At 40.6% G+C, this 24,094-nt stretch overlaps 1 protein-coding gene across 6 annotated transcripts in view; it reads right to left on the bottom strand.

The window, feature by feature from the left end:
- The window catches only part of LOC145346439 (F-box/LRR-repeat protein 2), a 199,102-nt gene that overhangs the window by 104,986 nt on the left and 70,022 nt on the right, over positions 1 to 24,094 (bottom strand). For all 6 annotated transcript variants that reach the window (XR_013887694.1, XR_013887695.1, XM_080193639.1 and 3 more), the window contains 3 exons: positions 13,503 to 13,597; positions 7,827 to 7,895; positions 7,649 to 7,744 (listed from right to left, as the gene is read on the bottom strand). Coding sequence is in view for 4 of the 6 variants with exons in the window: in XM_080193639.1 (XP_080049765.1) it covers positions 7,649 to 7,744; positions 7,827 to 7,895; positions 13,503 to 13,597 (260 nt within the window). In the remaining 2 variants the exon portion in view is untranslated. The remainder of the gene's footprint in view (positions 1 to 7,648; positions 7,745 to 7,826; positions 7,896 to 13,502; positions 13,598 to 24,094) is intronic.

Here is a 24,094-nt window from a genome sequence, read left to right as displayed (position 1 = left end):
CCAGAGGCATTTGTCCACAATTTAAATGGCCCATCACACTGGAAGAACATAGGGTGAAACATAACAACATAATCAAGCCCAGCTAATATTAATAAAGATTTGCAAAGTATTTTTAAATGTCTATTGGATGTCTATTGAAATTTTAACACTCATTTACACCTCAGCATAGCATATACAAATAAAGAACGAAGCAGCCCTTTATCAGCTAAGCTTTACAATCAGCTTTTCTTCAGATTGTTAAACACATGATTAGAAAAGTCTAAATTTACTATTTGATGTCAAAGTTTTCCATTAATTTGGATAGAATATAAAATTGATGAGTCTGCAGACAATTGTTTACAGCATCAAAATCAAAGGCCAACTATCGAACACTGAAGCAAGAGCTTGTGGACAATGATGATTAATGGGCACTTTAAATGCCAGCATTTAATTATGTAAAAGACATGCTCATTATGGTTTTAAAATTATGCATGTATGGAAAAACATTAAAATAAACTATAGTGCCATCATTTATCAGCTTCATTAGTATTAAATAAAATGTTCAAACCTGTCAACTTGAGATCATAAAGGATGTGAAAAACAATTTGTTGTTCCTGACTAAAAAATGAATTCAAAACAAGCTCTTTTGTTGTCGCTTAAATACGAATTATTTGCATTTCCACATTTTGACCAAAAAAGTTGCCATTTTTATTGAATCAGATCAATCTTCCCTGTTAAAGATCATGTTGATTTGTGTATAAACGTGAAAGTGCATGTTTTTGTTAAACAGGAATTACTCTCTGCTTGCTGTTTACTTTATCTTCTCTATTTGGAAGATATTGCACTGGGGCGTTCACACTCCAGGCCTGAGAGCAAGTTTGCCTCAAGATTTCAAAAGGCTTATCCTACAACTTCTGATTGAAGAACCACCTGCCTGCAGAAAACAGCTGATCTGCCAATGATGAATAAAAGTAACAATCAGACAGCACAGCTGGCTCTCAGCAGGAGTAGTGGTCTGATGCGTAGCTCTCATTTCCAACTGTGTTGTTTGCCTCCCCCCCAGTTCTGATCTGCAGTATTGATAATGCCTCAAGTGGGTTGCACAAGTTGTTATTTCTAGTCTTGATTATAAGTTATTTGTTTTCAGGAAAGAGTACTTACCCTTACTGCATGCAGTATCGCACACCACAAGTGTACATTTTTATTCTTTCATGGGATGTGGGCATCTTTGGCTACATCAGCAATCACTGCCCATCGCTAATTGACCTTGGAGAGGGAGTGAACCACCTTCTTGAATTGCTGCAGTCCATGTGATGTAGGTGAAACCCCAGAGCTGTTAGAAAATAAGTTGCAGGATGTTTACCCAGAGAGACTGTGAAGGAATAGATAGATCTCCAAGTCAGGATGTTGTGCGGCTTAGAGGAGAACTTGAAAATAGTATTCCCATGTCTTTGTCCCATGTGATAAAGATGTGGATTTGGAAAGTGCTGTTGAAGGCTTGGCAAGTTGCTGCAATGTATCTTGCAGATTGTACACATTGTTACCACAATGTGTCAGTGGTGGAGGGAATGAGTGCTTAAGGTGGTGGTGGCCTATCAAGTGGGTTGCTTAGTCTGGGTAGAACAAAGAACAAAGGTGCAAGAGCTTCATTTTTTTTCATGCTGCATTCTCCTGGGAAGTGGAGAGTAGTCCACTACATTCTCCTCATTCCCAATGACACTAGTTTTGTTAGGGTGCTCAGTGCTCCCTTTGGTCAAATGCTGCCTTGATATCAAGGCCAATGACTTTCACCTCACCTCTGGACTTCAATTGTTTTGCTATGCAGGTGCCAGTTTTGTAGTTATACTGGAACAGCTTGGTGGCCCACAGATAGACCTGGAGCATGGATTTTCAATATTATTGTCAGAAAGTTGACAAGATCCAGAGCCTTTGCAGTACTGAGTGCTTCAAATGGCATGATGATTCAAATTGACTTAAGACTAGCTTCTATGATGCTGGAGACCTTGGGTGGGGGCAGGGAATCCACTCAATTCTTCTGGATAAAGATGGCTACAAATGCTTCAGTTTTGTCTTTTGCACTGATGTGCTGGGCTCCCCCATCATTAAAAGGGGGGGATATTTCTGGAGCCTCCTCTTCCAGCTATTGTTTCGACTGTCCATCATCACAAATGAACATTGCAGCACTGCAGAGCTCTAATCTGATCCATTGGTTGTAGGATCAATTAGTTCTGTATAACCCATGTTGCTTCATCAACCCTAACAGTTAATCCTCCAAATCCAGACAAGCACAAAATGTTCAGCACCATTTGCGGCTCCCCAGATACCGAAATAGTCCATGTCCAAATGCAGCACAACAAGATCTTTGGACAAGATTCAGGCTTCTGTTGAAAAGCAGCAAGTGACAAGCAATGACTATCTCGAACGAGACAGAATATAACCATCTCCCCACAGCATTCAATAGCATCAAAGAGCACAAACCAGGAAAGCACAGCAACAGGCCCTTCGGCCCTCCAAGCCTGCACTGATCATGTTGTCCTATCTAGGCCAATCACTTATATCCCTCTATTCCCTGTCTGTTCATGCGTTTATCTAGATAAATCTTAAATGTCTTAACACCTCAACCAGCTCATTTGGCAGTGCATTCCAGACCACCACCAGCCTGTGTAAAAAAACTTACCCAGCACATCTCCAACGAACCTTCTCCCCCTTACCTTCAATTTGTGCTGCCTTTTAATTGTTATTTCTGCCCAGGGAAAAGGCTTCCAACTGTTCACCCTCGTAATTTTATAAATTTAAGGTCGCCCTTCAGCCTCCATCCTTCCAGGAGAACAATCTCAGTTTGTTCAATCTCTCCTCAGAGCTAATACCCTCCAACAGGCAGCATCCTGGTCAACCTTTTCTGTACTCTCTCCAAAGCAGCTACACTTCCTTCTGGTAAAGCGGTGACCAGAATTGGACAAAGTATTCCAAATATGATCTAACCAACGTTTTATATAACTAACACAATTTACCATCGCTGAATCCCCCAATATCAACATCCTGAAGGCTACCATTGACCAGAAACTGAATCGGTCCAGCCATTGAAATACTGGGGCTTCAAGAGCAGGTCCAAGGCTAGGAATTCTGTGGCATATAATTCACCTCGTGACTCTCCAAAGCATGTTTACCATTTACAACGCACAACTGTGACAGAATGCTCTCCAGCTGCCTGGATGACTGCAGCTCCAACAATGTTCAAGAAGCCCAATACCACCTAGGACAAAGCACTCCACTTCATCGGCAACCTATCCACAAACAGCCACCAATGAAAAGTGGAAGCAATTTGCACCATCTTGAAGATGCACTGCAGATTCAAGGTTCGTAGAAACATAGAAAACAGGAGGAGGCAGCCAAGCAATCCTTTGAGCCTGCTCTGCCATTCACAATGATCATGGCTGATCACTCAACTCAACAGCCTGATTCCACCTTCCCCCTCCCCCTTATCCTTTGATCCTCTTCGTCTCAAGTGATATATCGAACTACATCTTGAAAGTACTCAATAATTTGGCCTTAACTACTTTCTTTGGTAGCGACTTCCATAGCCTGGATGAAGAAATTTGTCATCATTTCTATGATGAAAGGTCCACCCTATATCCTCTGACTGTAGTCCGTTTCTGGACCGCCCCACCATCAGGAACGTCCTCCTTACATCTACCCTGCCATCCTGTTAGAATTTTATAGATTTCTACGACATTCCCACTCCTCCTTTCGAACGCCAGCGAATACAATCCAAAACAATTCAATCTCTCCCCATAAATCAGTCTCATGATCCCAGGAACCTGTCTGGTATATTTTCTCCGCACTCCCTCTGAAGCAAGAGCATCCTTCCTCAGACAAGGCAACCAAAATTTGCACACAATTTTCCAGATGTCGCCAAGGCCTTGTAAAATTGCATTAAGACATCCCTACTCCGATGTAAGCCAACATACCATTTGCCTTTTTTTTTCAAAACTGCCGGCTGCACCAGCATGCTTACCTTCAACGACTGGTACATGAGAACACCCAGGTCTTATTGCACATTCCCCCTTCCTTATTTAGAGCCAGATAGTAATCTGCCTTTATGTTTTTGCTACCAAAGTGGATAATCTCTCACTTATCCAAATTATACCACATCTGCCAATCACTTGCCCACTCAACTTGTCCAAATCACACTGAAGAATCTCACATCCTCCTCACAGCTTACCCTCCCAGCTCTGGAGCATTACATTTTGTTCCCTCATCTAAATCATTAATAGTGAATAGCTAGGGTCCCAGCACTGATACCTGCAGTACCCCACTAGTCACTGCCTGCCATTTGGAATGGCTGTTTATTCCTACTGTTTCCTGTCTGCCAGTTTTCTATCCATGTCAACATACTACCCCCAGTCCCATGTACTTTAATTTTACACGCTAATCTTCTGTGGAACTTTGTCGAAAATCTTCTGAAAGTTCAACTAAACCACATCTAGTGGCTTCCTCTCATCAACTCTACTATTACATCCTGAAACGATTCCAGTAGATGTGTCAAGTATGGTTTCCTTTTCATTAATCCATGCCGACTCTGTCCAATCCTGCCACTTGACAATGAAGTCCCCATCTGTTTCAAGAAGATGACCATCGTCCCGGTACCCGAGAAAAATCAATCAGCATGCCTCAATGACTATTGGCTGTTGGCTCTAACATCCATCATTATGAAATGCTTCGGAAATCTAATTATGGTACAAATAAATCTCAGCCTCCCGGACTACCTGGATCCACTACAGTTTCCCGACTGCCACAACAAGTCCACCAGCATATGCAATCTGCCTGGCCCTGGACTCAATCCTGGAGCACCTAGGCAACAAAGACACCTATGTCACACTCTTAATTGACTACAGCTCTGCCTTCAACACTATTCTCACGAAACTCAGTTCCAAACTCTGGCCTGGGCCTCAGCACCTCCCTTTGCGAGTGGATCATCAATTTCCTAACTCTCAGAACACAATCAGTAAGGATAGGCAACACCAACTCCAAGATCATCCTCAACACCAGTGCCCCACAAGGCTGTGTTCTCAGCCTCCTACTATATTCCTTATACACCTATGACTGTGTGGCCAAATTCCCCTCCAATTCGATTTTCAAATCTGCTGACAACACCACCGAAATGGGTTGGATCTCAAATGATAATAAGACAGAGTACAGGAACAAGATAGAGAATCTGGTGAACTGGTGTGGCAACAATAATCTCTCCTCAATGTCAACAAAACAAAGGAGACTGTCATCGACTTCAGGAAGCATAGTGGAGAACATGCCCCTCTCTACATCAATAGGGATAAAGTAGAAAGGGTTGAGAGTTTCAAGTTTCTACATGCCCAGATCACCAACAACCTGTCCTGCTCCCCCCGTGCTGACACTATAAGCCCACCAGAGCCTCTACTTTCTCAGAAGACTAAGGAAATTTGGCATGTCAGCTACGACTCTCATCAACTTTTACAACTGCACCATAGACAGTATTCTTTCTGGTTGTATCACAGCTTGGTATGGCTCCTGCTTGCCCAAAACTGTAAAGAATCACAAAAGGTCATGAATGTAGCCCAATCCATCACCCAAACCAGCCTCCCATTCATTGGCTGTCTACACTTCCCGCTGCTGTGGCAAAGCAGCCCACATAATTAAAGATCCCACACACCCTGGACGTTCTCTTTTCTACCTTCGTCCATCAGGAAAAATTTACAAACGTCTGAGGTCATATATCAACCAACTCAAGGAAAGCTTCTTCCCCGCTGCTTTTGAATGGACTTACCTTGCACTAAGTTGATCTTTCTCTACACCCTAGCTCTAACTGTAACACTACATTCTACATTCTCATCTCCTTCTCTAACTGGCATGCTTTGTATAGCGTGCAAGAAACAATAGTTTTCACTATATATTAATACATGTGGCAATAATAAATTAAATCACTGTTTTTCTAAGTATTTTAGAGTAAAATCTTTGATAATGGATTCTAGAATTTTCCCCCAACATCAGGCTTACTCGCCATGATTCCATTTTCTCCCTACCTGCGTTTTTAAATAGTGTTTTTGTTCAACAATTCCATGCTGAAAAAAGACACGCTGATGAAACTTTTCATTTTGCACTCATCAGGACAGTTTGCAAGAATAACAACAGTAAAGGGAACATCAATTTATACTGCATGAGAGAAGAGTGCTGATCAGTCAAGACATTGCCCTGGAGAATACACCAGGGAACAGTGACCTGTCAAACTTTTGTTCAAATTCAAACTAGGCAGGTCAACTGATCGGTGAAGGCATTGCCCTGAAGAATGAAACAGGCAATTGCTGTCCTGCAACTTCTTGTTTAATTGAAAAAGGTGTAATGTGTGGATATGGGCCTTCTGTCTACAAAGAACAGGGCCCAGTTGGCAAATAAACAAAGCTTCTTACATGCTTAAGTGAGCCACAAGCCCGGTTGATATATCACATTACTCATTTGTAAGATTGGAAGAACGTTTTTTTGGCTTGCCTAGAGCACTCTGTTAGTGACACATACCATTCACGTTGCTATGGCATAGTAACAGTGTGAATCAGTTAGTTGTTGCTCAATTTTTGAGAACCTTACCTTTGTAGAGTAACCGGAGATAGATTGGTCACTATTCAGAACCAAAAGGAACAGTTTTTGATTCATAAGTGAATCTACATGAAATGTAATGAGCAATGATCTGATCAGGATGGCACTGACGTACCCTATTTCAGCTTCAAAATTGCATGGTGAGCAAGTGCTTAGGCCCTATTTACGAGGTTGCCAAAAAGGCTCAAGACAGGTAAGCGTGGATGTGATATTTAATCTTAATTATGCCTACTCAGAAGCGAATGAATCACCCATGGTTCATTCAACAAATGTGACACACATTCAGGTCAATACTCAAAAATTCTGACTTTGATAGTGAATGCAAGCCTGTGGTTGTAATGCCACAGTGATCTATGGTTTGCTGGAGTTTTAAATGAAGCAATTCCTTCAGCTGAGTCATAAACAATGTGCCAAAAACATTGATAATTTTGCACGTTGAAATATTTAGGACAACTTTGAGAATTAATTTCTCACAAACCATAATGACTGAACAGATTCACTCATCCAGACTCATTCTTCCTCTATAAGGCAAACTCATTTATGGAGAACAGATTTCTATCCAACATAATAAAACGATGATCCTGCTAATCTTGCCTCCAGCACATAAAATTATTTTTTCAGAAGTAAAGCATTGTTTAATCTTTAAAAGGGATGACGAAAGCCAGGTGGGAGACTAAACTTATGACTTCAGGAAAGAAAATGAATAAGTGGGGGGTGGGGGAGGGGGGCAGTGGCGGCGGGGGGTGGGAGCGCAGGAGCGCACAGTTTGGGGGAATAAAATTGAAAGAAAAAATGAAAAGCACAGAATGAGCAAACGGCAGTTATTTGAATCAAGCATAGCTCTGTAGCTTGGGCTGAATAATGCAATAATGTAACTACTTCTGATATCGGTTGACTGTTTCAAACATCAACAACTGGAAACTTACAAAATTAACGACCGGGGACAGTTATTTTCCTGCTGGTCATCTTAAACGTTAACACTTAAAATAAGAAAACTGATTAAACAAAATACTACAATCCAAGAAGAAAGCCAAATATTAATTACCTCAAAGCCTTCAATGAATTGTTTGTAATAGATACACAAGATGTGAGATCCAAATTTTTCAGTTTAGTGCAGAATTTACTAAGGCTGATGCAGGTGCTGCCAAAAGAAAAATAAATACAAACTGTTGTTGACTTTGCTCATAAGCCAAATTAACCCAATGTAAATACATTTTACTTACCTATCATTAATTTTTGTGCAACCATTCAGATTTAAATCTTCAATATTCTTACAGTTCTGTGCAAAGGTCCTAAGGATAAAAACAATTTGCATATCAAAATATGAAGTATACTATGAAGTATTCTGAAAATCATAAATATTACCATAAACTAGCTTTACTAAAATTCTTTTAATAGCACAATTTAGGTAAATAATAAGTAATTCTCATAATTCATCAATGCATTACACATAACATGAGAAATAGGAGATGACCATATTGAACCTGTTTTGTCATTCAAAATGGTTATAGCTGGTCTTGGGTTTCAACTCCACTTTCCCACCTGCTCCTCATATCCTTTGATTCTCTAAACATATCCATCTCAGCCTTAAATATATTCAATGATAGTGCATCCACAACCCTTCTGGGGTACAGAAGATTCACAATTCTTTTGGTGATGAAATTTCTCATCTCAATTTTGAATTATGTATTTTGCATTAAAGTGTGAAACAAAATCAATGCAAAAATAATAAAAGCTCTGAAACAATCAAAATGTCAGCTACAGAAATCCAAGTTACAGTCCTCTTCTATTGGTGATTGGGATAGATGTGGCTGACCATAACTACTAATACTTTGGCAGCATGTAATAAGAAGGAATCACTGGTCAAGAAGCACAGGAACAGTTAACAAAGGGAGAGAGAGAGAGAGAGAGAGAGAGAGAGAGAGAGAGAGAGAGAGAGAATCTGGTGAACTGGTGCAATGACAATAATCTCTCCCTCAATGTCAGCAAAACGAAGGAGGTAGTCATCAACTTCAACATGTGTAGCGGAGGACATTCCCCTGTCTACATCAATGAGGACAAATTGGAAAAAGGTCGAGAGCTTCAAGTTTCTCGGTGTTCAGATTACCAGCCTGTCCTGATCCCTCCATGCTGACGCTATAGTTAAGAAAGTCCACCAATGCCTTTATTGTCTCAGGAGGCTAATGACATTTGGCATGTCCACTACAACTCTCACCAACTTTTACAGCTGCACCATAGAAAGCATTCTTTCTGGTTGTATCACAGCTTGGTATGGCACCTGCCCTGTCCAAGATCGCCAAAAACTACAAAAGGTCATGAACAAACACGCAAACCAGTCTCCCATCCATCGACTCTGTCTACACTTCCCACTGCTTCAGAAAAGCAGCCAGCATAATCAAGGGCCCCACACGCCCTGGACATTCTCTCTTCCTCCATCTTCCATCAGGAAAAAGGTACAAAAGTCTGAGGAAACATACCAACCGACTCAAGAACAGCTTCTTCCCTGCTGCCATCAGACTTTTGAATTGACCTACCTCGTATTAAGTTACTCTTTCCCTACACCCTAGCTATGACTGTAACACTACATTGTGCACTCTCTCTTTTCCTTCTCTATGGGCAGTATGCTTTGTCTGTTTAGCACGTAAGAAACAATACTTTTCACTGTGCACTAATATGTGGCAACGATAAATCAAATTGAACATAAATGTGGGATAATATTTCACAGCAGTACAAAAAGTATATTATCCTTAATCCAAGGCCCTGCTCAAGTGGGCATAAAAGAATCATGACACTATTAGAAGAAAAACAGGGTGTTCTCTGGGCCTAGCAAATGCGACCAGTGTGAAACTGGTCATTTAGTTTGTTGCCATTTGTGGGATCTTGTTGTGCACAATTTCATGAAACATTTATCTATTTAGCCATAACCTCTTGGGATGACTTTGCACTAAAACGGTACTTTGTTTTTCCTTTAACTTCACACGAAGGAGCTGTCACCAATAGTGGCCTGCACCAATGGAATGGCAAAGTTTTGAGAGTTGATCAGAATTAAGTGTTCCTTAGCCAATGGTATCCTTATCAAATCTTCCATTGGTCCATGTGAAAGAATGAGCTTTTAATTTATACAGCATCATGTCCGCACTGCTGAAAAGAAAGTTGACATCATTCTCAGGGCCATAAACTGCCCAGTTCTTGAGTACAGTCACAAAGATCACAACAGGCGGGCACAGCCCTGTCTCAGGTTGTGAAGCAATTGAGGAGCAAAAAAACTTACTCTGCAAGTTAACCAGGGAATCTGAAATACAAGAAGAATGGCAGAATGGGGTACATTCCCACAATTCCTATGAGGGGCATATCTTTTTAGAAACCAGCATCTTTCCAACATGATACCAACGAGAGGAACGAGTGATATTGAGAGTAGGAAAGGACGTGTGAATACTCTTGCGCAGGTCAATATATTGAAGGCAGAAGTGTTGAGTGTCTTAAAATGCATTAGGGTAGACATGTACCCAGGGCTGGATGGAACCAATCCCAGGATACCATGGGAGGCAAGGGAGGAATTAGGTGGGGCCTTAACAGACACATTTGCATCCTCTTTGGCCACAGGCAAGATTCCAAAGGACTAAAGAATAGCCAATGTTGTTCAAGAAGGGAAACTGAGATAATTCAGGTAATTACAGGTCAGTGAGCCTCAAGGCAATGGTGAGAAGCTGTTGGAAAAGATTCTGAGAGACAGGATTTATTCATACTTGGTTGTGAATGAACTTGTTAGCGACTGACAGCAAAGTTTAGTGCAGGGAAGGTCATGTCTCCCCAGATTGACAGTTTTTGGGGCATGACAAGAATGATTGATGAGGGAAAGGTGATGGTTGTTGTCTATGTGGACTTTAGTGAGGCATTTGACAAGGTCCCTCATGGCAGGCTGATTCAAAAGGTGAAGTCTCATGGGGTCTGGGATGTGCTGGCTAGATGGATACAGAACTAGCTTTGTCATAGAAGACAGGCAATAGTCATGGAAGGTTGCTTTTCAAAACAGAGATCAGTAATTAATGGTGTTTCAGAGGAATCAGTGCTGGGATCTTTGTTGTTTGTAATTTATATAAATGATCTGGAGGAAAATGTCAGTGGTTTGATAAGTAAGCTTGTGGATGACACAAAAATTGGCGGAGTTGCAGACAGTGACGAGGACTGTTAAAAGGATACAGCAGGATATAGGTAAGATGGCAGACTTGGGAGAGGAATGGCAGATGGAGTTTAATCCGGAGAATGCAAAGTGATAACTCAAATGAAAAGCCTAGTCCCATCACTGGGATGTCTAAAGGGACAGATTATCAGGGCATAACTTTAAATAGGAATACTCTGGAAAGGCAACAATCCAAAAACAGGATTAATATTTAAAATGTGGGCATCCAAGATCCTTAAGGTGGAAATGCAGAGTCACAATTGGATTTAAAACCTAGCAAAGCCTCCCAAGGGATTTTACTTGTCCATCTCATCACTAAAGATCACTTCAAGTTCATTAGACTCTGGATGAAAATGACCCAGAATGGCTTTCCAAGGATTCCAAGGGCAATAAGTGCACAACACTTGTGGAGGCAGGTTAATATTACAAAAACAAGGTAACCAACAGTAACCACTCAAATCCAAGACAGCTGGACAAATAGGAAAATAAATCAACACAGTTTAACACACATTGCAGGATTAACTGCTGCACAGAACAATTAAGACTTAAAGGATATAATTCTCCCCACTAGTCGTGTTTTCCTTCTTCATTATACTGTATATTGGAACAAGGCGGGAGGTGAAGCAGCCAGAAGTCTTTTGTTCAGTTTCTCATTGAGAAGCTTGTGGCAATACACACATCATCATTTACCAGCTTCGGTTGTGGCTTCCCCATCTCCTTCCATAAGGCTAACTAACTTTGCAGTCAGTATTAGCTGGTATCTGGTTTTAACTGCCTGCAAAAATTGGTCTGTGTCACCCAATACATAGGTCAAAAATCTTCAACGTGAGGAGTGGCTTGAACAATCAACCTTTCACCAAAGTAGCTTGTGGCATAAAACAGACAAGGTCATGTGGGTCAGTGTGGCATGAAGCAATAGACAGTAGCCATCATGTGGGTTGATGAAATGCAAAGCAGTGAAGAGAAGGGAGAACCTTGGGGATTGCTTAGGGGCCAAGACCGCAAGAAACTACAAAGGGTTGCGAACTAAGCCCAGTCCATCGCACAAACCAGCCTCCCATCCATTGACCGTCTATACTTCCCACTGCCTCAGAAAAACGGAGAGCATTATCAAGGACCCTATACACACCAGACATAATCATTCTACCTTCCCCCATTGGGAAAAAGGTACAAAAAAGTCCGAGATCACGTACCAACCGACTCAAGAACAGCTTTGATCTGCTGCCATCAGACTTTTGAATGGACCTCTTATATGGGGTTGATCTTACTTCACGTCCAACTATGGCTATTACCACATTCTGTTCCTTTTCCTTTCCCATGAATGTATGCTTTATCTGTATAGCATGCAAGGCACAATACTTCTCACTGTATACGATTACATATGACAATAATAAATCAAAAGCCACACAGAAGGCAGAGCAATACAGAAAGAAAAAGTGCATCCACTCCAAGAATGAAGAAGGAATATAGTATTGTAATAGAGGGAGAACAAAGCATTAAAGCATCTAGCGCAAGCTAGAAAGAGGAGAGTGCGCAGAGCAAAAACTAAAACCTACTAATTGTCACAGGTTTGAACCTATTATTTTAGACACTGAAATTCTGTGTCTTGCTGTGTTGCATTATCTAAAATTGTGCAGGAAAAGGTTAATTGTTAAATGAGAAATAAAAACAATTCCAAGTTTAGTAAATAACAAATCAGGATAGCTCAGGTCCCCAGTTAGAAGCAGTCACTTCCCTGAAAAAGAAATACTTATTATCTGGTGAAGAAAATATAACAAGACCACAGTTAATTAGTAAATTTGTTGTTACTAAAATAGATCTCCATGTGGTAGCCAGATCCACTTAAAATACAAATATTATAAAAAACCTGTTGCACTAGCCTACAATTTTTATGTGTGGAACATTTAGATTGTACACGAGCAATTTGTTTCAGAAAAAATACAATTCAAGGATGGAAAAGATACTTCACAGTGTTTCCCCATCAATAAGACTGTATTTGCATTCTGAGGCATGCAAAAAGAAATAGGCCTTGAGGAAAAAGCTTGATTCCAAATGGAAGTTTCTAAAATTCTTCCAAATTTCCACACTAGTTGAACATGTAGAATATAATGGTCCACACATTTCTTTTAATCAAAATATCATGGATGCTGGAATCAAAGAAAAACAGAAAATGCTGCAAAATCTCAGCAGATTTGACAGCATCTGTGAGGAGAGAATACAGCCAACATTTCAAGTCTAGATGACCCTTCCTCAGATGTTTTTGTTCCTTTAATCAAAAAGCTTTTTTTGAAATGGTGATACATAACGTAATTTGGGGAAGGCAGAGATATACAAATTGTTAACTGAAAGAGTTTCAGGTCAACAAATTCTAAGGAATTTACATTTGTGCATAGTTTACTGGCTTGTAACTGCTATTACCACACATTACTCTGCAGCATTAGGAAAAAAAAGAGGGAAACATTTCAAATCATACTTTTTTTTCATTCAAACTGGCAGGATGCAAATTTTACTCCTTTTGCTGTAGTTCTTGTTAAACAGAAAGCCAGGAAAGAAAACAGGTAATCAAGAGCAGCAAATACTCAAATCCAACAATACTTCTTCATAATCATGGTTATTTCAAATATATTGTGGAACAGCCCCTACACCTCTGGCAAGTGAAATCATCTCATTTTTGATGTATATCGATACTAATTATTACATTTTAAAATATTTAACTTACTTCAGAGATGCATCACCAATGCTAAGACACCCCCGTAGGCTAAGTTGACGTAGGAACCCTCCACATCGTTTAGAAATGTTTTCCACCACACGTCCCTATAGTCAGAGGCAGAAAATGAGTACTGCTGTTATTGAACAACAATATAGCCTTTCCCAAAAAAACTGTGTGGGTGTTTACAAATATGCAACATATGAACAATGATCAGGAGTAGGCCAGTAATTTGTGGGAGAGGCTACAGCAAGAGGACACAGTTTAAGAATAAGAGGCCTCTCCTTTAAGACAAAGACGAGAAGAACTTTTCTCTCTCGAGAATGTCATTAATATAGTTACAATCCCTGCTGGTGTTGCCACTGGATGCTTAGGTCCCAGAATGGAACCTTGGTTCAAAAAACCTTGGACAGAATTTTCCGACCTCGCAGCTAGGATTCTTTAGTCTTGCTGCATCAAATACAGATTTGTCCAAGCACCAAATTCTCCATTCTCGCTCGCACCAATGGCAGGGTGTATGACATCGGAGAATTCCAGCCCGTAATTGGACTTTTTAAAATAACAAATGTGGATGAACTAAGTCTCAGGACTGTCAGTTAGCTTTCAAAATAATCAAACATTAACAGTTTGACTACAAAACAATGCTTCTTCACTTCCTCTTACTTTAACAAACGTACACAGATTTTAAGGCTGACACCGGTCATACAATATACCTGATGCTATAATGTTTCCAATAAAAACACAAACCCTGTAGCCCAACAGGCCAACTGTGGTCAGGCAACACACCACTGTAACACTGTGGCAAACGCCACTCAATTCATCTTCTGTGGGTTTTTTGCCAAATTCCCCTAAATGTTTGTCACAAGCGATTTCCAAACTCCATGCTCAAAAAAAAACACGCTTCAAAATCTTCTTTCACACAGTGCTTTCCCTCAGCTGTTTTAGCAAAGATCAGCCTCCAGGTTTTCAAACTCTCCTTTCCACATTCCTTCATCTCGAATTGCATCCAAACCTACATAAAAACACGATGCTATGATCACTTCTGATCTCTGATTTTTCTCTAGCCAAATTCACCTAAACTGCCCTTTCTGGGTCTACCTGAACTTCAGGGTGAACCGTACCGTTTCAATTCTAGTATCTCTGTTTAACTTCAAATTTCTGGGAAACTTGTCTTCATTCTCTAATGTCCAGAACTAACTGGTCCTTTAGTTCTGCTGGAGGTTGCTTTCATGGCCATTACTCCACTGTACGGCTTTGCTGCTCCTCGCAGAGCTGAGAACTGTTCACTCTTGAGTTTCCTAGCTCCAAATGCCTTTCGGTTCAGTTTAAAAACACACACAAAAATATTTTCCCCAAAAGATGCCCTTGTTGCGAGGCAACATCTCATTCTTTCTCCAAGCCCATGTCTACTTTTCAAATCAAATTCTCTCTCTCAGCACTATAGAAATGCAGTTTGAACTGAAATCAAAAACCCTCCATAATGCAAACATCTTTCTCGAAGATGAAGCTAATTAGAACGCTTCCCCTTCTGACACAAACCTAAGTAAACCTATTTAAATTGGTAACTTATTTCTAATATCTAACAATAAAATCGTAGAGTCAAACAGTCGTACAGCACAGAAAAGACCCTTCAGCCTATTGAGTCTGCACCGACAATAACTATCACTAAAGTCATGCTAATCCCAATTTCCAGGATTTGTCCCATATCCTTGAACGTTATGATATTTGAGTGCTCATCCAAATACTTACAGATCACTTAAAAAAAACATTTCCTGACAACATGAAGTCATCATTACAATGGAGGAAGTGTGAGGTGAATTAAAAAGCATTAAGGTAAACAAATCCCCAGGACCAGATCTATCCCAGGATTACTGAGGGAGACAAGAGATGAAATCGCTGGGTCTCTAACAGAAACTTTTGTTTCTTCGTTGGCCACTGCTGAGGTCCTAGAGGATTGGAAGATAGCCAATGTTATCATGTTATTTAAGAAGGGTAGCAAGCATAACCTGGGTAATTATAGGCCAGTGAGCTTGATATCAGTGATAGTGAAATCATTGGAGAAGATTCTTAGGAGTAAGATTGATACATATTTAGAACCGAATGGTCTCGTTAGCAACAGACAGCATGATGGAGGTCACGTCTCACTAATTTGAGTTTTTGAGGAGGTGACAAAAATGATTGACAAAAGAAGAGCTGTGGATCTTGTCCACATGGACTTTGATAAAGCATTTGACAAGGTCCCTTACGGCAGGCTGGTACAGAAGATTAAATCTCTCAGGGGTGAACTAGCTACATGGATTTAGGACTGGCTTGGCCACAGAAGATGGTGGGTAGCGGTGGAAGGGCATTTTTCTGAATGGAGATCTGTTACTAGTAGTCTGCTGTTTGTAATATATGACTTGGATGAAAATGTGCTGATCTGATTAGCAAGTTTGCAGAGTTTGGGTACAGTTCTTGTATGTAGATTAGTATTATTGTATTATTATTATTGTATTAAAAAGATTGGCAGAGTTGCAGATAGTGGTGAAAATTGTCAGAGAATACAGCAAGATATAGAGAGTCTGGAAAATTGGACAGAGAAATGGCAGGTGGAATCTAATCCGGACAAATGTGAGGTGATGCATTTTGGTAGATCCAATTCAGGAGCTGTAAAATAAATGGCAGAAGTACATATTGAGCTAAAAAAATCACTATTTTTCAGCATTACATTTTGAAATCCTTTTGAGAGCTATCATATGGTGTTCTCTGAATGACAGTCTGGAAAATGTTCTTTTGAACCATGTTTTAAATGTGAATGCTTAATTCTTTTGTGATTTACAGTATTTCTGCAAGAGTAACAAGACTGATTTTGAATTCAAAAAGATTCTTTTGTTTTTGTAGACCTTATATTTTATTCCATATGTAAATTCACTAACAGGAATGTTGTTCTATGTAGTTATTTGAAAAGAACATTCCTATTTTGAAACAAATTTTTAACTGATTACCTATAAAATTGCTTGCTATGTAACACAGTTGCAGTCAATTGTCTACAGACAATGTTGAAAGTCAACGGATCGTAACCTGAGCAAAGGAAGTACCAATAAAATTCTCATTTTTAAAAAGTGAGGTTGTGGAAATGATTTCAGAGTTATGATCTCATGTTTGAGTTAAAAGTCTCTGAATCTTCGTTCTTGCAATTTATATTCTCTGAATCCCACTGGAGGTTAACATCTTGAACTGCAATGAAATTTCAGAATCTAAGATTCATAATAACCATTTTTACATTGCTGCAGTACTATGTGGGATCACTTGCACTATCAAAGGCAAAATAAAGGAGTTACTGTTTGCAATGCACCAAATTTTAAGTTGAAAATCACTTGATTTTATTTATTATAGGAGTAATAAACAAAATATTCCCAAAATTGTTAACAATAATAATGTAGAAATATGGAAGACATTTATGCACAAGGTCGTTGCAGGTGCTGTGAAGTATTTAAAGAAAGTAAATGTGATCTTTAAACCTTGTTCCACTGACATCAATAGTTAGGCTCAAACTGACAGATCAATGGACAATGCTGCTTATGTATTCCTAATAACTTTGTAGCATATAAAACAATGAGTTATCAGGGTGGATACCTACTCGAGTTATGTTCGAAAATAGCTCTAATTAAACTCTCACCATTTCTCCTGATATTTAATGAGCACTATATTTACAAGGACAAAAATGAAATGGTGTTGATTCTCCCAATATACACAAGAGGTATAAATGCTTAGCATGGTACTTGAGCCTTTAACGTGCAGTTTGCCTCTGAGAAGAACGGCGTGGATACGTTTGTTAAGATCTTTTAAAGTTCCTTTCCTGTGGCATGGAAAAATACTTTCTCTTGCCACAATCTCCACCTCTACTATTTTATCCCCTCATTCCATCTTCCTGCTGCTGATGGGATTCCATAGGCAACAGCTGCTCTTCCATTACTTGCTTCCCCTAACCAAATAGACATTGTTCATGTGAGTTTTACAGTGACTGTCTCAATGTCTTGACCTGATGCTCAAATAAGTGCACTTATAGTAATGTCATTGGCCATTGATCAGGATTTATGAACCCATGCAAATTTGATTCTCAGTGCAGGATACAGGGTATTAACTGTAACATCCTGACTACTTTCAGCATCACCACATTCCCTGTCCTGATGGAGATTAGTTAACTCATTGCGGACCAACTGAAGGAAGGAGTCTCATGACATGTATTGCTTTCCCACCTTGGCCTCCATTACTTCTGGAAAATTGAGTACTTGAATAACGAATATTCCCACAGACTTTCCATCTCCTTTATCTATCAATTAGCTCAATGGGCATGATTCGGAGCGACGCCAATAGTGCAGGTCGAATTCCTGCACCAGCTGAGGTCATCCTCTCAACCTTGCCCTTTATCTGAGCTATGGAGATCCTCGGGTTAAATCCCCACCAGTCAGCACCCCCCCCCCCCCCCCCACCTCCCCGTCCCAAAAGGAGACAGCAGCCTCTGGTTATCTGGGCCTACAGCGACCTTACTTTTTACATACCTCCCTGTGTATCTATTTATTTTTGCAAAACCCAAATTAGTGGAATGTATAGCATAGAAGCTATTTTCACTTGAGAATGCTCTATGCAGTTTGGTCATAGTTCTCCAATCTGGATCAGTGAAATATAAATATTTAATAGTTTACTATGAAAGATTTGACCAGTATAGTCTTTTCAATCATTGTGGTTTAAATGGTTACTACATGCATTTTCATACATAGACATGAGTTTGAGCTTCTGCTCACCAGCAATGTTCCTTACTCCCAGTGGATAACGTTGCCTTGAAATTTTGATGTTAACCCAACCCTAAAACTACCAGCTCCATAGAAGCTCTCAAAATGTGTGGGTTAGGTGAATTGACCATGTTAAATTGACCCTTAGTGTCAGGAGGTTAATAGGATAAATAGACAGGGTTACAGAGAGGGGGCCTGGGCAAGATTGTTGTTAGTGCAAGCGTGATGGGCCGAATGGCCTCCTTCTGCGCTGCAGGTGTTGTGTGAAACCATCAGGAGCATAGACACACAAATCTGAAGTACAGGTCCATAGATCCTTAAAAGTGGCAGTACAGGTGGAAAAGTTGGTGAAGAAAGCATATAGGCATGATTGCCTTCATCGGACAGGGCAGCGAGTATAAAAGTTGTCAAATTATGTTAGTTATATAAAACACTGGTTAGGCCACATGTACAATACTGATCACCACACTATCCACTTTGGAGAGAGTACAGAAAAAGGTTTCGCAGGATGTTGCCTGGTATGAAAGGTATTAGCTATGAGGAGAGATGAAATAAACTGGGATTATTCTCCCTGGAAAGACGGAGGCTGAGGGGTGACATGATAGAAGTTTATAAAATTATGAGCAGCATAGATAGGGTGAACAGTTGGAAGTTTTTTTCCCAGGGCAGAAATGACAATTACAAGGGGGCACAAGTTCAAGATGGGGGGGGGGGGGGGGGGGCGGGGGCGGGGGGAAGTTCAGTGGAGATGTGCGGGGAGAGTTTTTTTTAAAACACAGGACAGTGGGGATCTAGAATGCATTGCCAAGTGAGGTAATTGAGGCAATTAAGTTAGCCACATTTAAGACTTAGCTTAAAGTCAGATGTTTACAGCATAAAAATAAGCCCTTTGGCTCAACTTGTCCATGCCACCCTTTTTTTTAAAGCCCCGAAGATAATCCCAATTGCCCTCATTTGGCCCATATCCCTCTATACCCATCTTACCCATGTAATTGTCTAAATGCTTTTTAGAACCATAGAAAATTACAGCACAGAAACAGGCTTTTTGGCCCTTCTTGGCTGTGCAGAACCCATTTTTCTGTCTAGCCCCACTGACCTGCACCTGGACCATATCCTCCACACCCCTGTCATCCATGTACTGTCCAAGCTTTTCTTAAAATGTTAAAAGTGAGCCCGCATTTACCACTTCATCTGACAGCTCATTCCACATTCCCACCACTCTGTGTGAAGCCCCCCCCGCCCCCCCCAAAATATTCCCTTTAAACTTTTCCCCCTTCACCCTTAACCCATGTCGTCTAGCTTTTATTTCCCTAGCCTCAGTGGAAAAAGCCTGCTTGCATTCACTCCGTCTATACCCATCATAATTTTATACACTTCTATCAAATCTCCCCTCATTCTTCTATGCTCCTTGGAATAAAGTCCTAACCTATTCAATCTTTCTCTGTAACTCAGTTTCTCAAGTCCAGCAACATTTCAGTCCTGGGAAAAAGCCTCAGAATCTACTCAATCAATACCTCTCAACTTCATCCAGAGGGACCTGGGTGTGCAAGTCCACAGCTCCTTAAAGGTGGCAGCACAGGTGGAGAGGGTGGTAAAGAAGACATATGGCATGCTCGTCTTTACTGGACTGGGCATAGAGTATAAAAGTTGTTATATGATGTTGCAGCTATTTTGAACATTCGTTCGGCCACACTTGGAGTACTGCGTCCAATTCTGGTTGCCACACTACCAGAAGGACGTGGAGACTTGAGAGAGTACAGAAAAGGTTTACCAGGATGTTGCCTGGTATGGAGGGTCTTAGCTATGAGGAGAGATTGGTAAACTGGGGTTGTTCTCCCTGGAAAGGAGGAGGATGAGGGGCGACCTAATAGGAGGTGTATAAAATTATGAAGGGCATAGATAATGTGCACAGTGGGAAGCTTTTCCCCAGGTTGGAGGTGATGTACACAAGGGGTCACAAGTTCAAGGTGAGGGGGGGCAAGGTTCAATACAGATGTCAGGGGAATGTATTTTACAGAGGGTGGTGGGGCCTGGAATGCACTGCCAAGCAAAGTGGTTAAGGTGGACACGCTGGGATCTTTTAAGACTTATCTAGATAGCCACATGAACAGACTGGGAATAGAGGGACACAAATGAATGGTCTAGTTGGGCTCATGAGCGGCACAGGCTTGGAGGGCCAAAGGGCCTGTTCCTGTGCTGTATTGTTCTTTAGTTCGATCTTATACACCTCTATCAGGTCAATGTTGCTGGGCCAGTAATCCAGAGGCCCAGGATTCAAATTCTACCATGGCAGCTGGGGAATTTAAATTCTATTAATAAAGTAAAAACGTGGAATTAAAAGGCTAGTCTCATGAATCCATTGTCGACTGTCATAAAAACTCATCTGAGACTCCAAGGGCAGCAGACTTTGGGCACACCACAAGCTGAAGGTTCTCCTCCGAGCCACACACCACGCTGCTTCTTCACTGTTGCTCAGTCAAAATCCTGAAATTCCCTCCCTACCAGCACTGTGGATGTATCTAAAATACATGGACTGCACTGGTTCAAGTAAGCTGCTCGTCACCTTCTCAAGACAATTAGGGGTGGACAATACCTGCCCACATTCCATGAATGAAAATGAAAAACTTTCAAATTTTTGCACCTTTCCTTTTTCTAATGTGGAGAACACCAGGTGTGGTTCAGCCAAAGTTATAAAAAGGTTGAACATGACTCCTCAAATGTCACACTCAGAATGTAAGCCAGTTTGGAATAAATAATTTAATCCCTCTTATTTCTGGTTTGTAGCCAACTGGCTATCCATTCTGCTTCTTATCCGACTCCACATGTTTTGAAGTCATGAGTCTGCACTTCTATCCTGTTATTTTGCACAAATGTGTGCTTTCCTGCAACATTGTAAATCAGCTCTAAGAAGTGAAAGGCCACACCAACCACTGCCAACGTCACAAATGACTGATGCAAACATTATTACCCAGTATCAGTGACAGTGGGTGGGATTTACCCACCTAATCCACTGTGCATTCTAAAGCAGCGGGAGGGGGTCCTCCATTAGCTGCCAGTGGGATCTTCTGATTCTGCTATTGTTAACAGGGTTTCCTGTTGAATATTCCATTCACTGCCACGAAACCTGTGATGGAAATGCGCCATATGCAGGATAAAATCCCACGGGCGCAAACGGCTGCAAAGTTCGGGCCAGTATTTAAAATCACATGCAATCATTGCCATACTCATTTTAAAGTATTAATGCTCCAGTAGATGGGTCAGATGACATGAAACAGGGCTTTAGTAAGTACTAGAATCAATAACTGAACATAACATGTGATGTCAATCTAGAAAACTAGCAAGAACTGTTTCCAAAGTGTCAAGAAAGCCTTCACTAATCTCAACCATGTGAAAACAAGTAGGCCCTTAAACAAATGATGTATTCAATACAGTCACATTTATAATCACAGAAGAAGAAAAACAAGACTACTTGAAGGCTACAAATTAAATACAAAAGGTTACAAGGCAAAATACTGGTGGCGTATACCTAAACAAAAAGGGGAGAAAAAGTCTGTTCAATAGCATGTTTCCTTGGGAAAGTTAATATTTCTGGAACAATATTTCAATCTGGTTAATTTCATGCAGTTTTATTCTTGAAGGAGATAGATTTTTAATTTTAACAAATAAAAGGCAATTGGACTTAATGGCCAACCAGATCATCACTTCTTAGCATCACAGACAGGATTACCATATGCAGCACTGAAGGCAGCATTTTCAATATAACTTTCAGGAATGGGCAATAAATCTACACTCAGTTTCACATGTTCCCTGAAACAAAAAAAGCCTTTTCCAAATGTTATTTTAATAGTCACTATCCCACAACTACTGCTCCCAACCGAGCTCAGAGGTGCAACCACCCTGAATGCAGAATTTTTAATTAGTTCTAACCTTCAAACTTTTCCAACCACCTCTCATCATCACTTCCTCCCAAAGGTTTCCAGCCCGCTCTGGAATCAAACCCTAAGATTCTGGCCATCAAGTCCAAAGGACTGGTCAGCCTTTAGTCTCATTAGTTTTTCTAATTTTTTTTATTAGTGATCATGATTGTTTTGATTTCCTCCCTCCTGTTTGATTTTCACTATTCGAGATTCTTTTAACATCTTCCACTATGAAGACAGATGCAAGATACCTGTTCAAAATCTTTGTCATTTCCTTATTTTCCTATTATTAATTCAATGGCCTCATCCTCTAAGGCAGTGGTTCCCAACCAACGTGCCACTGTGAAAACCCCCCAAATGTGTTGTGAAAAAAAAACTCAAAATGATTAAAAATTCATACAATTAAACTAAAAACCTTCAGCTCTGTGGTCAGCATCTCCAAGAACTAATGAACCTCAGGCCTCGTGTACATGCACTGACCAGCAAAGAGTCGCACGTGTGGTTTAGATTTTTCACATTGGTCATGCAGGTGGACCTGACCGATGGGATTTGGAGCTGAAGACGACGGCCCTTGCGCCCGCACAAAAAAACAAAAACTCAAAAAAGGGTACAAAAACCCCGCCAGAACCCTGGAAGGAGGCTTAAAAAAGGCATATGCTGTTCAAAAAAAAAAAATCACAATATTGAAAACATGCAAATAACTTGTATCTATAGTTATGTTTAGCAAACACCTAGATATGAGATTCTGCCGAGAATCTTTTAAATTTAGTCACAAGTAGGCTTACATTAACACCACAATGGAGTTACTGTGAAAATCCCCTAGTTACCACACCCTGGCACCTGTTCGGATATACTGAGGGAGAATTTCACATGGCCAACGTACCTAACCAATGCATCTTTCGGACTGTGGGGAGGAAACCAGAGCACCCGGTGGAAACCCACACAGTCACAGAAAACACAGACTCCACACAAAGTGACTTAAGCTGGCAATCGAACCCAGGTCACTGACGCTGTGAGACATTTCAGCTTTCTGCTCTTTAACGATACTGCTTTTCTCATATACTTCAACTTTTTCCCTGAGGTAATAGTACTCAAAATATTAATACAAAATCACAATACTGCATTTAGATGCTGGGAAGAAAAAACAATGCTGGAAAAGCATAGTTAATCAGGCAGCATCCGTGGAGAGATGTTGTTGAGCCTTTCAAAATATTAAATCTTGTACAAACGGGATAAATTGTGAACTGTTTTTAAGGAAATCAAGATTGTCTTTATACAGTTCATATTTATATCATATTGTTTACATTTTTCTAAGTCAATGGCCCAGGTTTTGTGATAGTTAGAACTGAAGCTATCATTGCTCAGCATTATTATGGTGGAAATCAGAGTTTTGGCATCCACACAGACAGTAATCATGGAAACCCCATTTCCCGATTCTCTCTGGATTTTCTATCTATGTTGCCATTCTGTCCGATGGCGAACTGGGATGAAAGTTGCCCAAAAAAGTATTTTGCTAGCAGGCACCTCAGGGAAAATAGAAGTTACATAAGAACATAAGAACATAAGAAATAGGAGCAGGAGTAGGCCATCTGGCCCTTCGAGCCTGCCCCGCCATTCAATAAGATCATGGCTGATCTGTCGTGGCTCAGTTCCACTTTCCCGCCCTCTCCCCATAACCCTTAATCCCCTCTCTTATCAAAAACCCATCAACCCGCTTCTTAAAAATATTTAGCGAGGCAGCCTCCACCACTTCAACGGGCAGAGAATTCCAGAGATTCACCACCCTTTGAGTGAAGAAGTTCCTCCTCAACTCCGTTCTGAACCGCCCCCCCTTTATCTTGAGGCTGTGCCCCCTAGTCCTACTGTCTTTTTTGAGCGGGAAGAGTCTTTCCACCTCTATCCTATCCATCCCATT

Source organism: Carcharhinus amblyrhynchos, chromosome 8, assembly GCF_965287045.1.
Source record: "Carcharhinus amblyrhynchos chromosome 8, sCarAmb.v2.hapA, whole genome shotgun sequence".
Lineage (NCBI taxonomy): Eukaryota > Metazoa > Chordata > Chondrichthyes > Carcharhiniformes > Carcharhinidae > Carcharhinus > Carcharhinus amblyrhynchos.
This window is presented reverse-complemented; position numbering and strand designations above follow the sequence as displayed.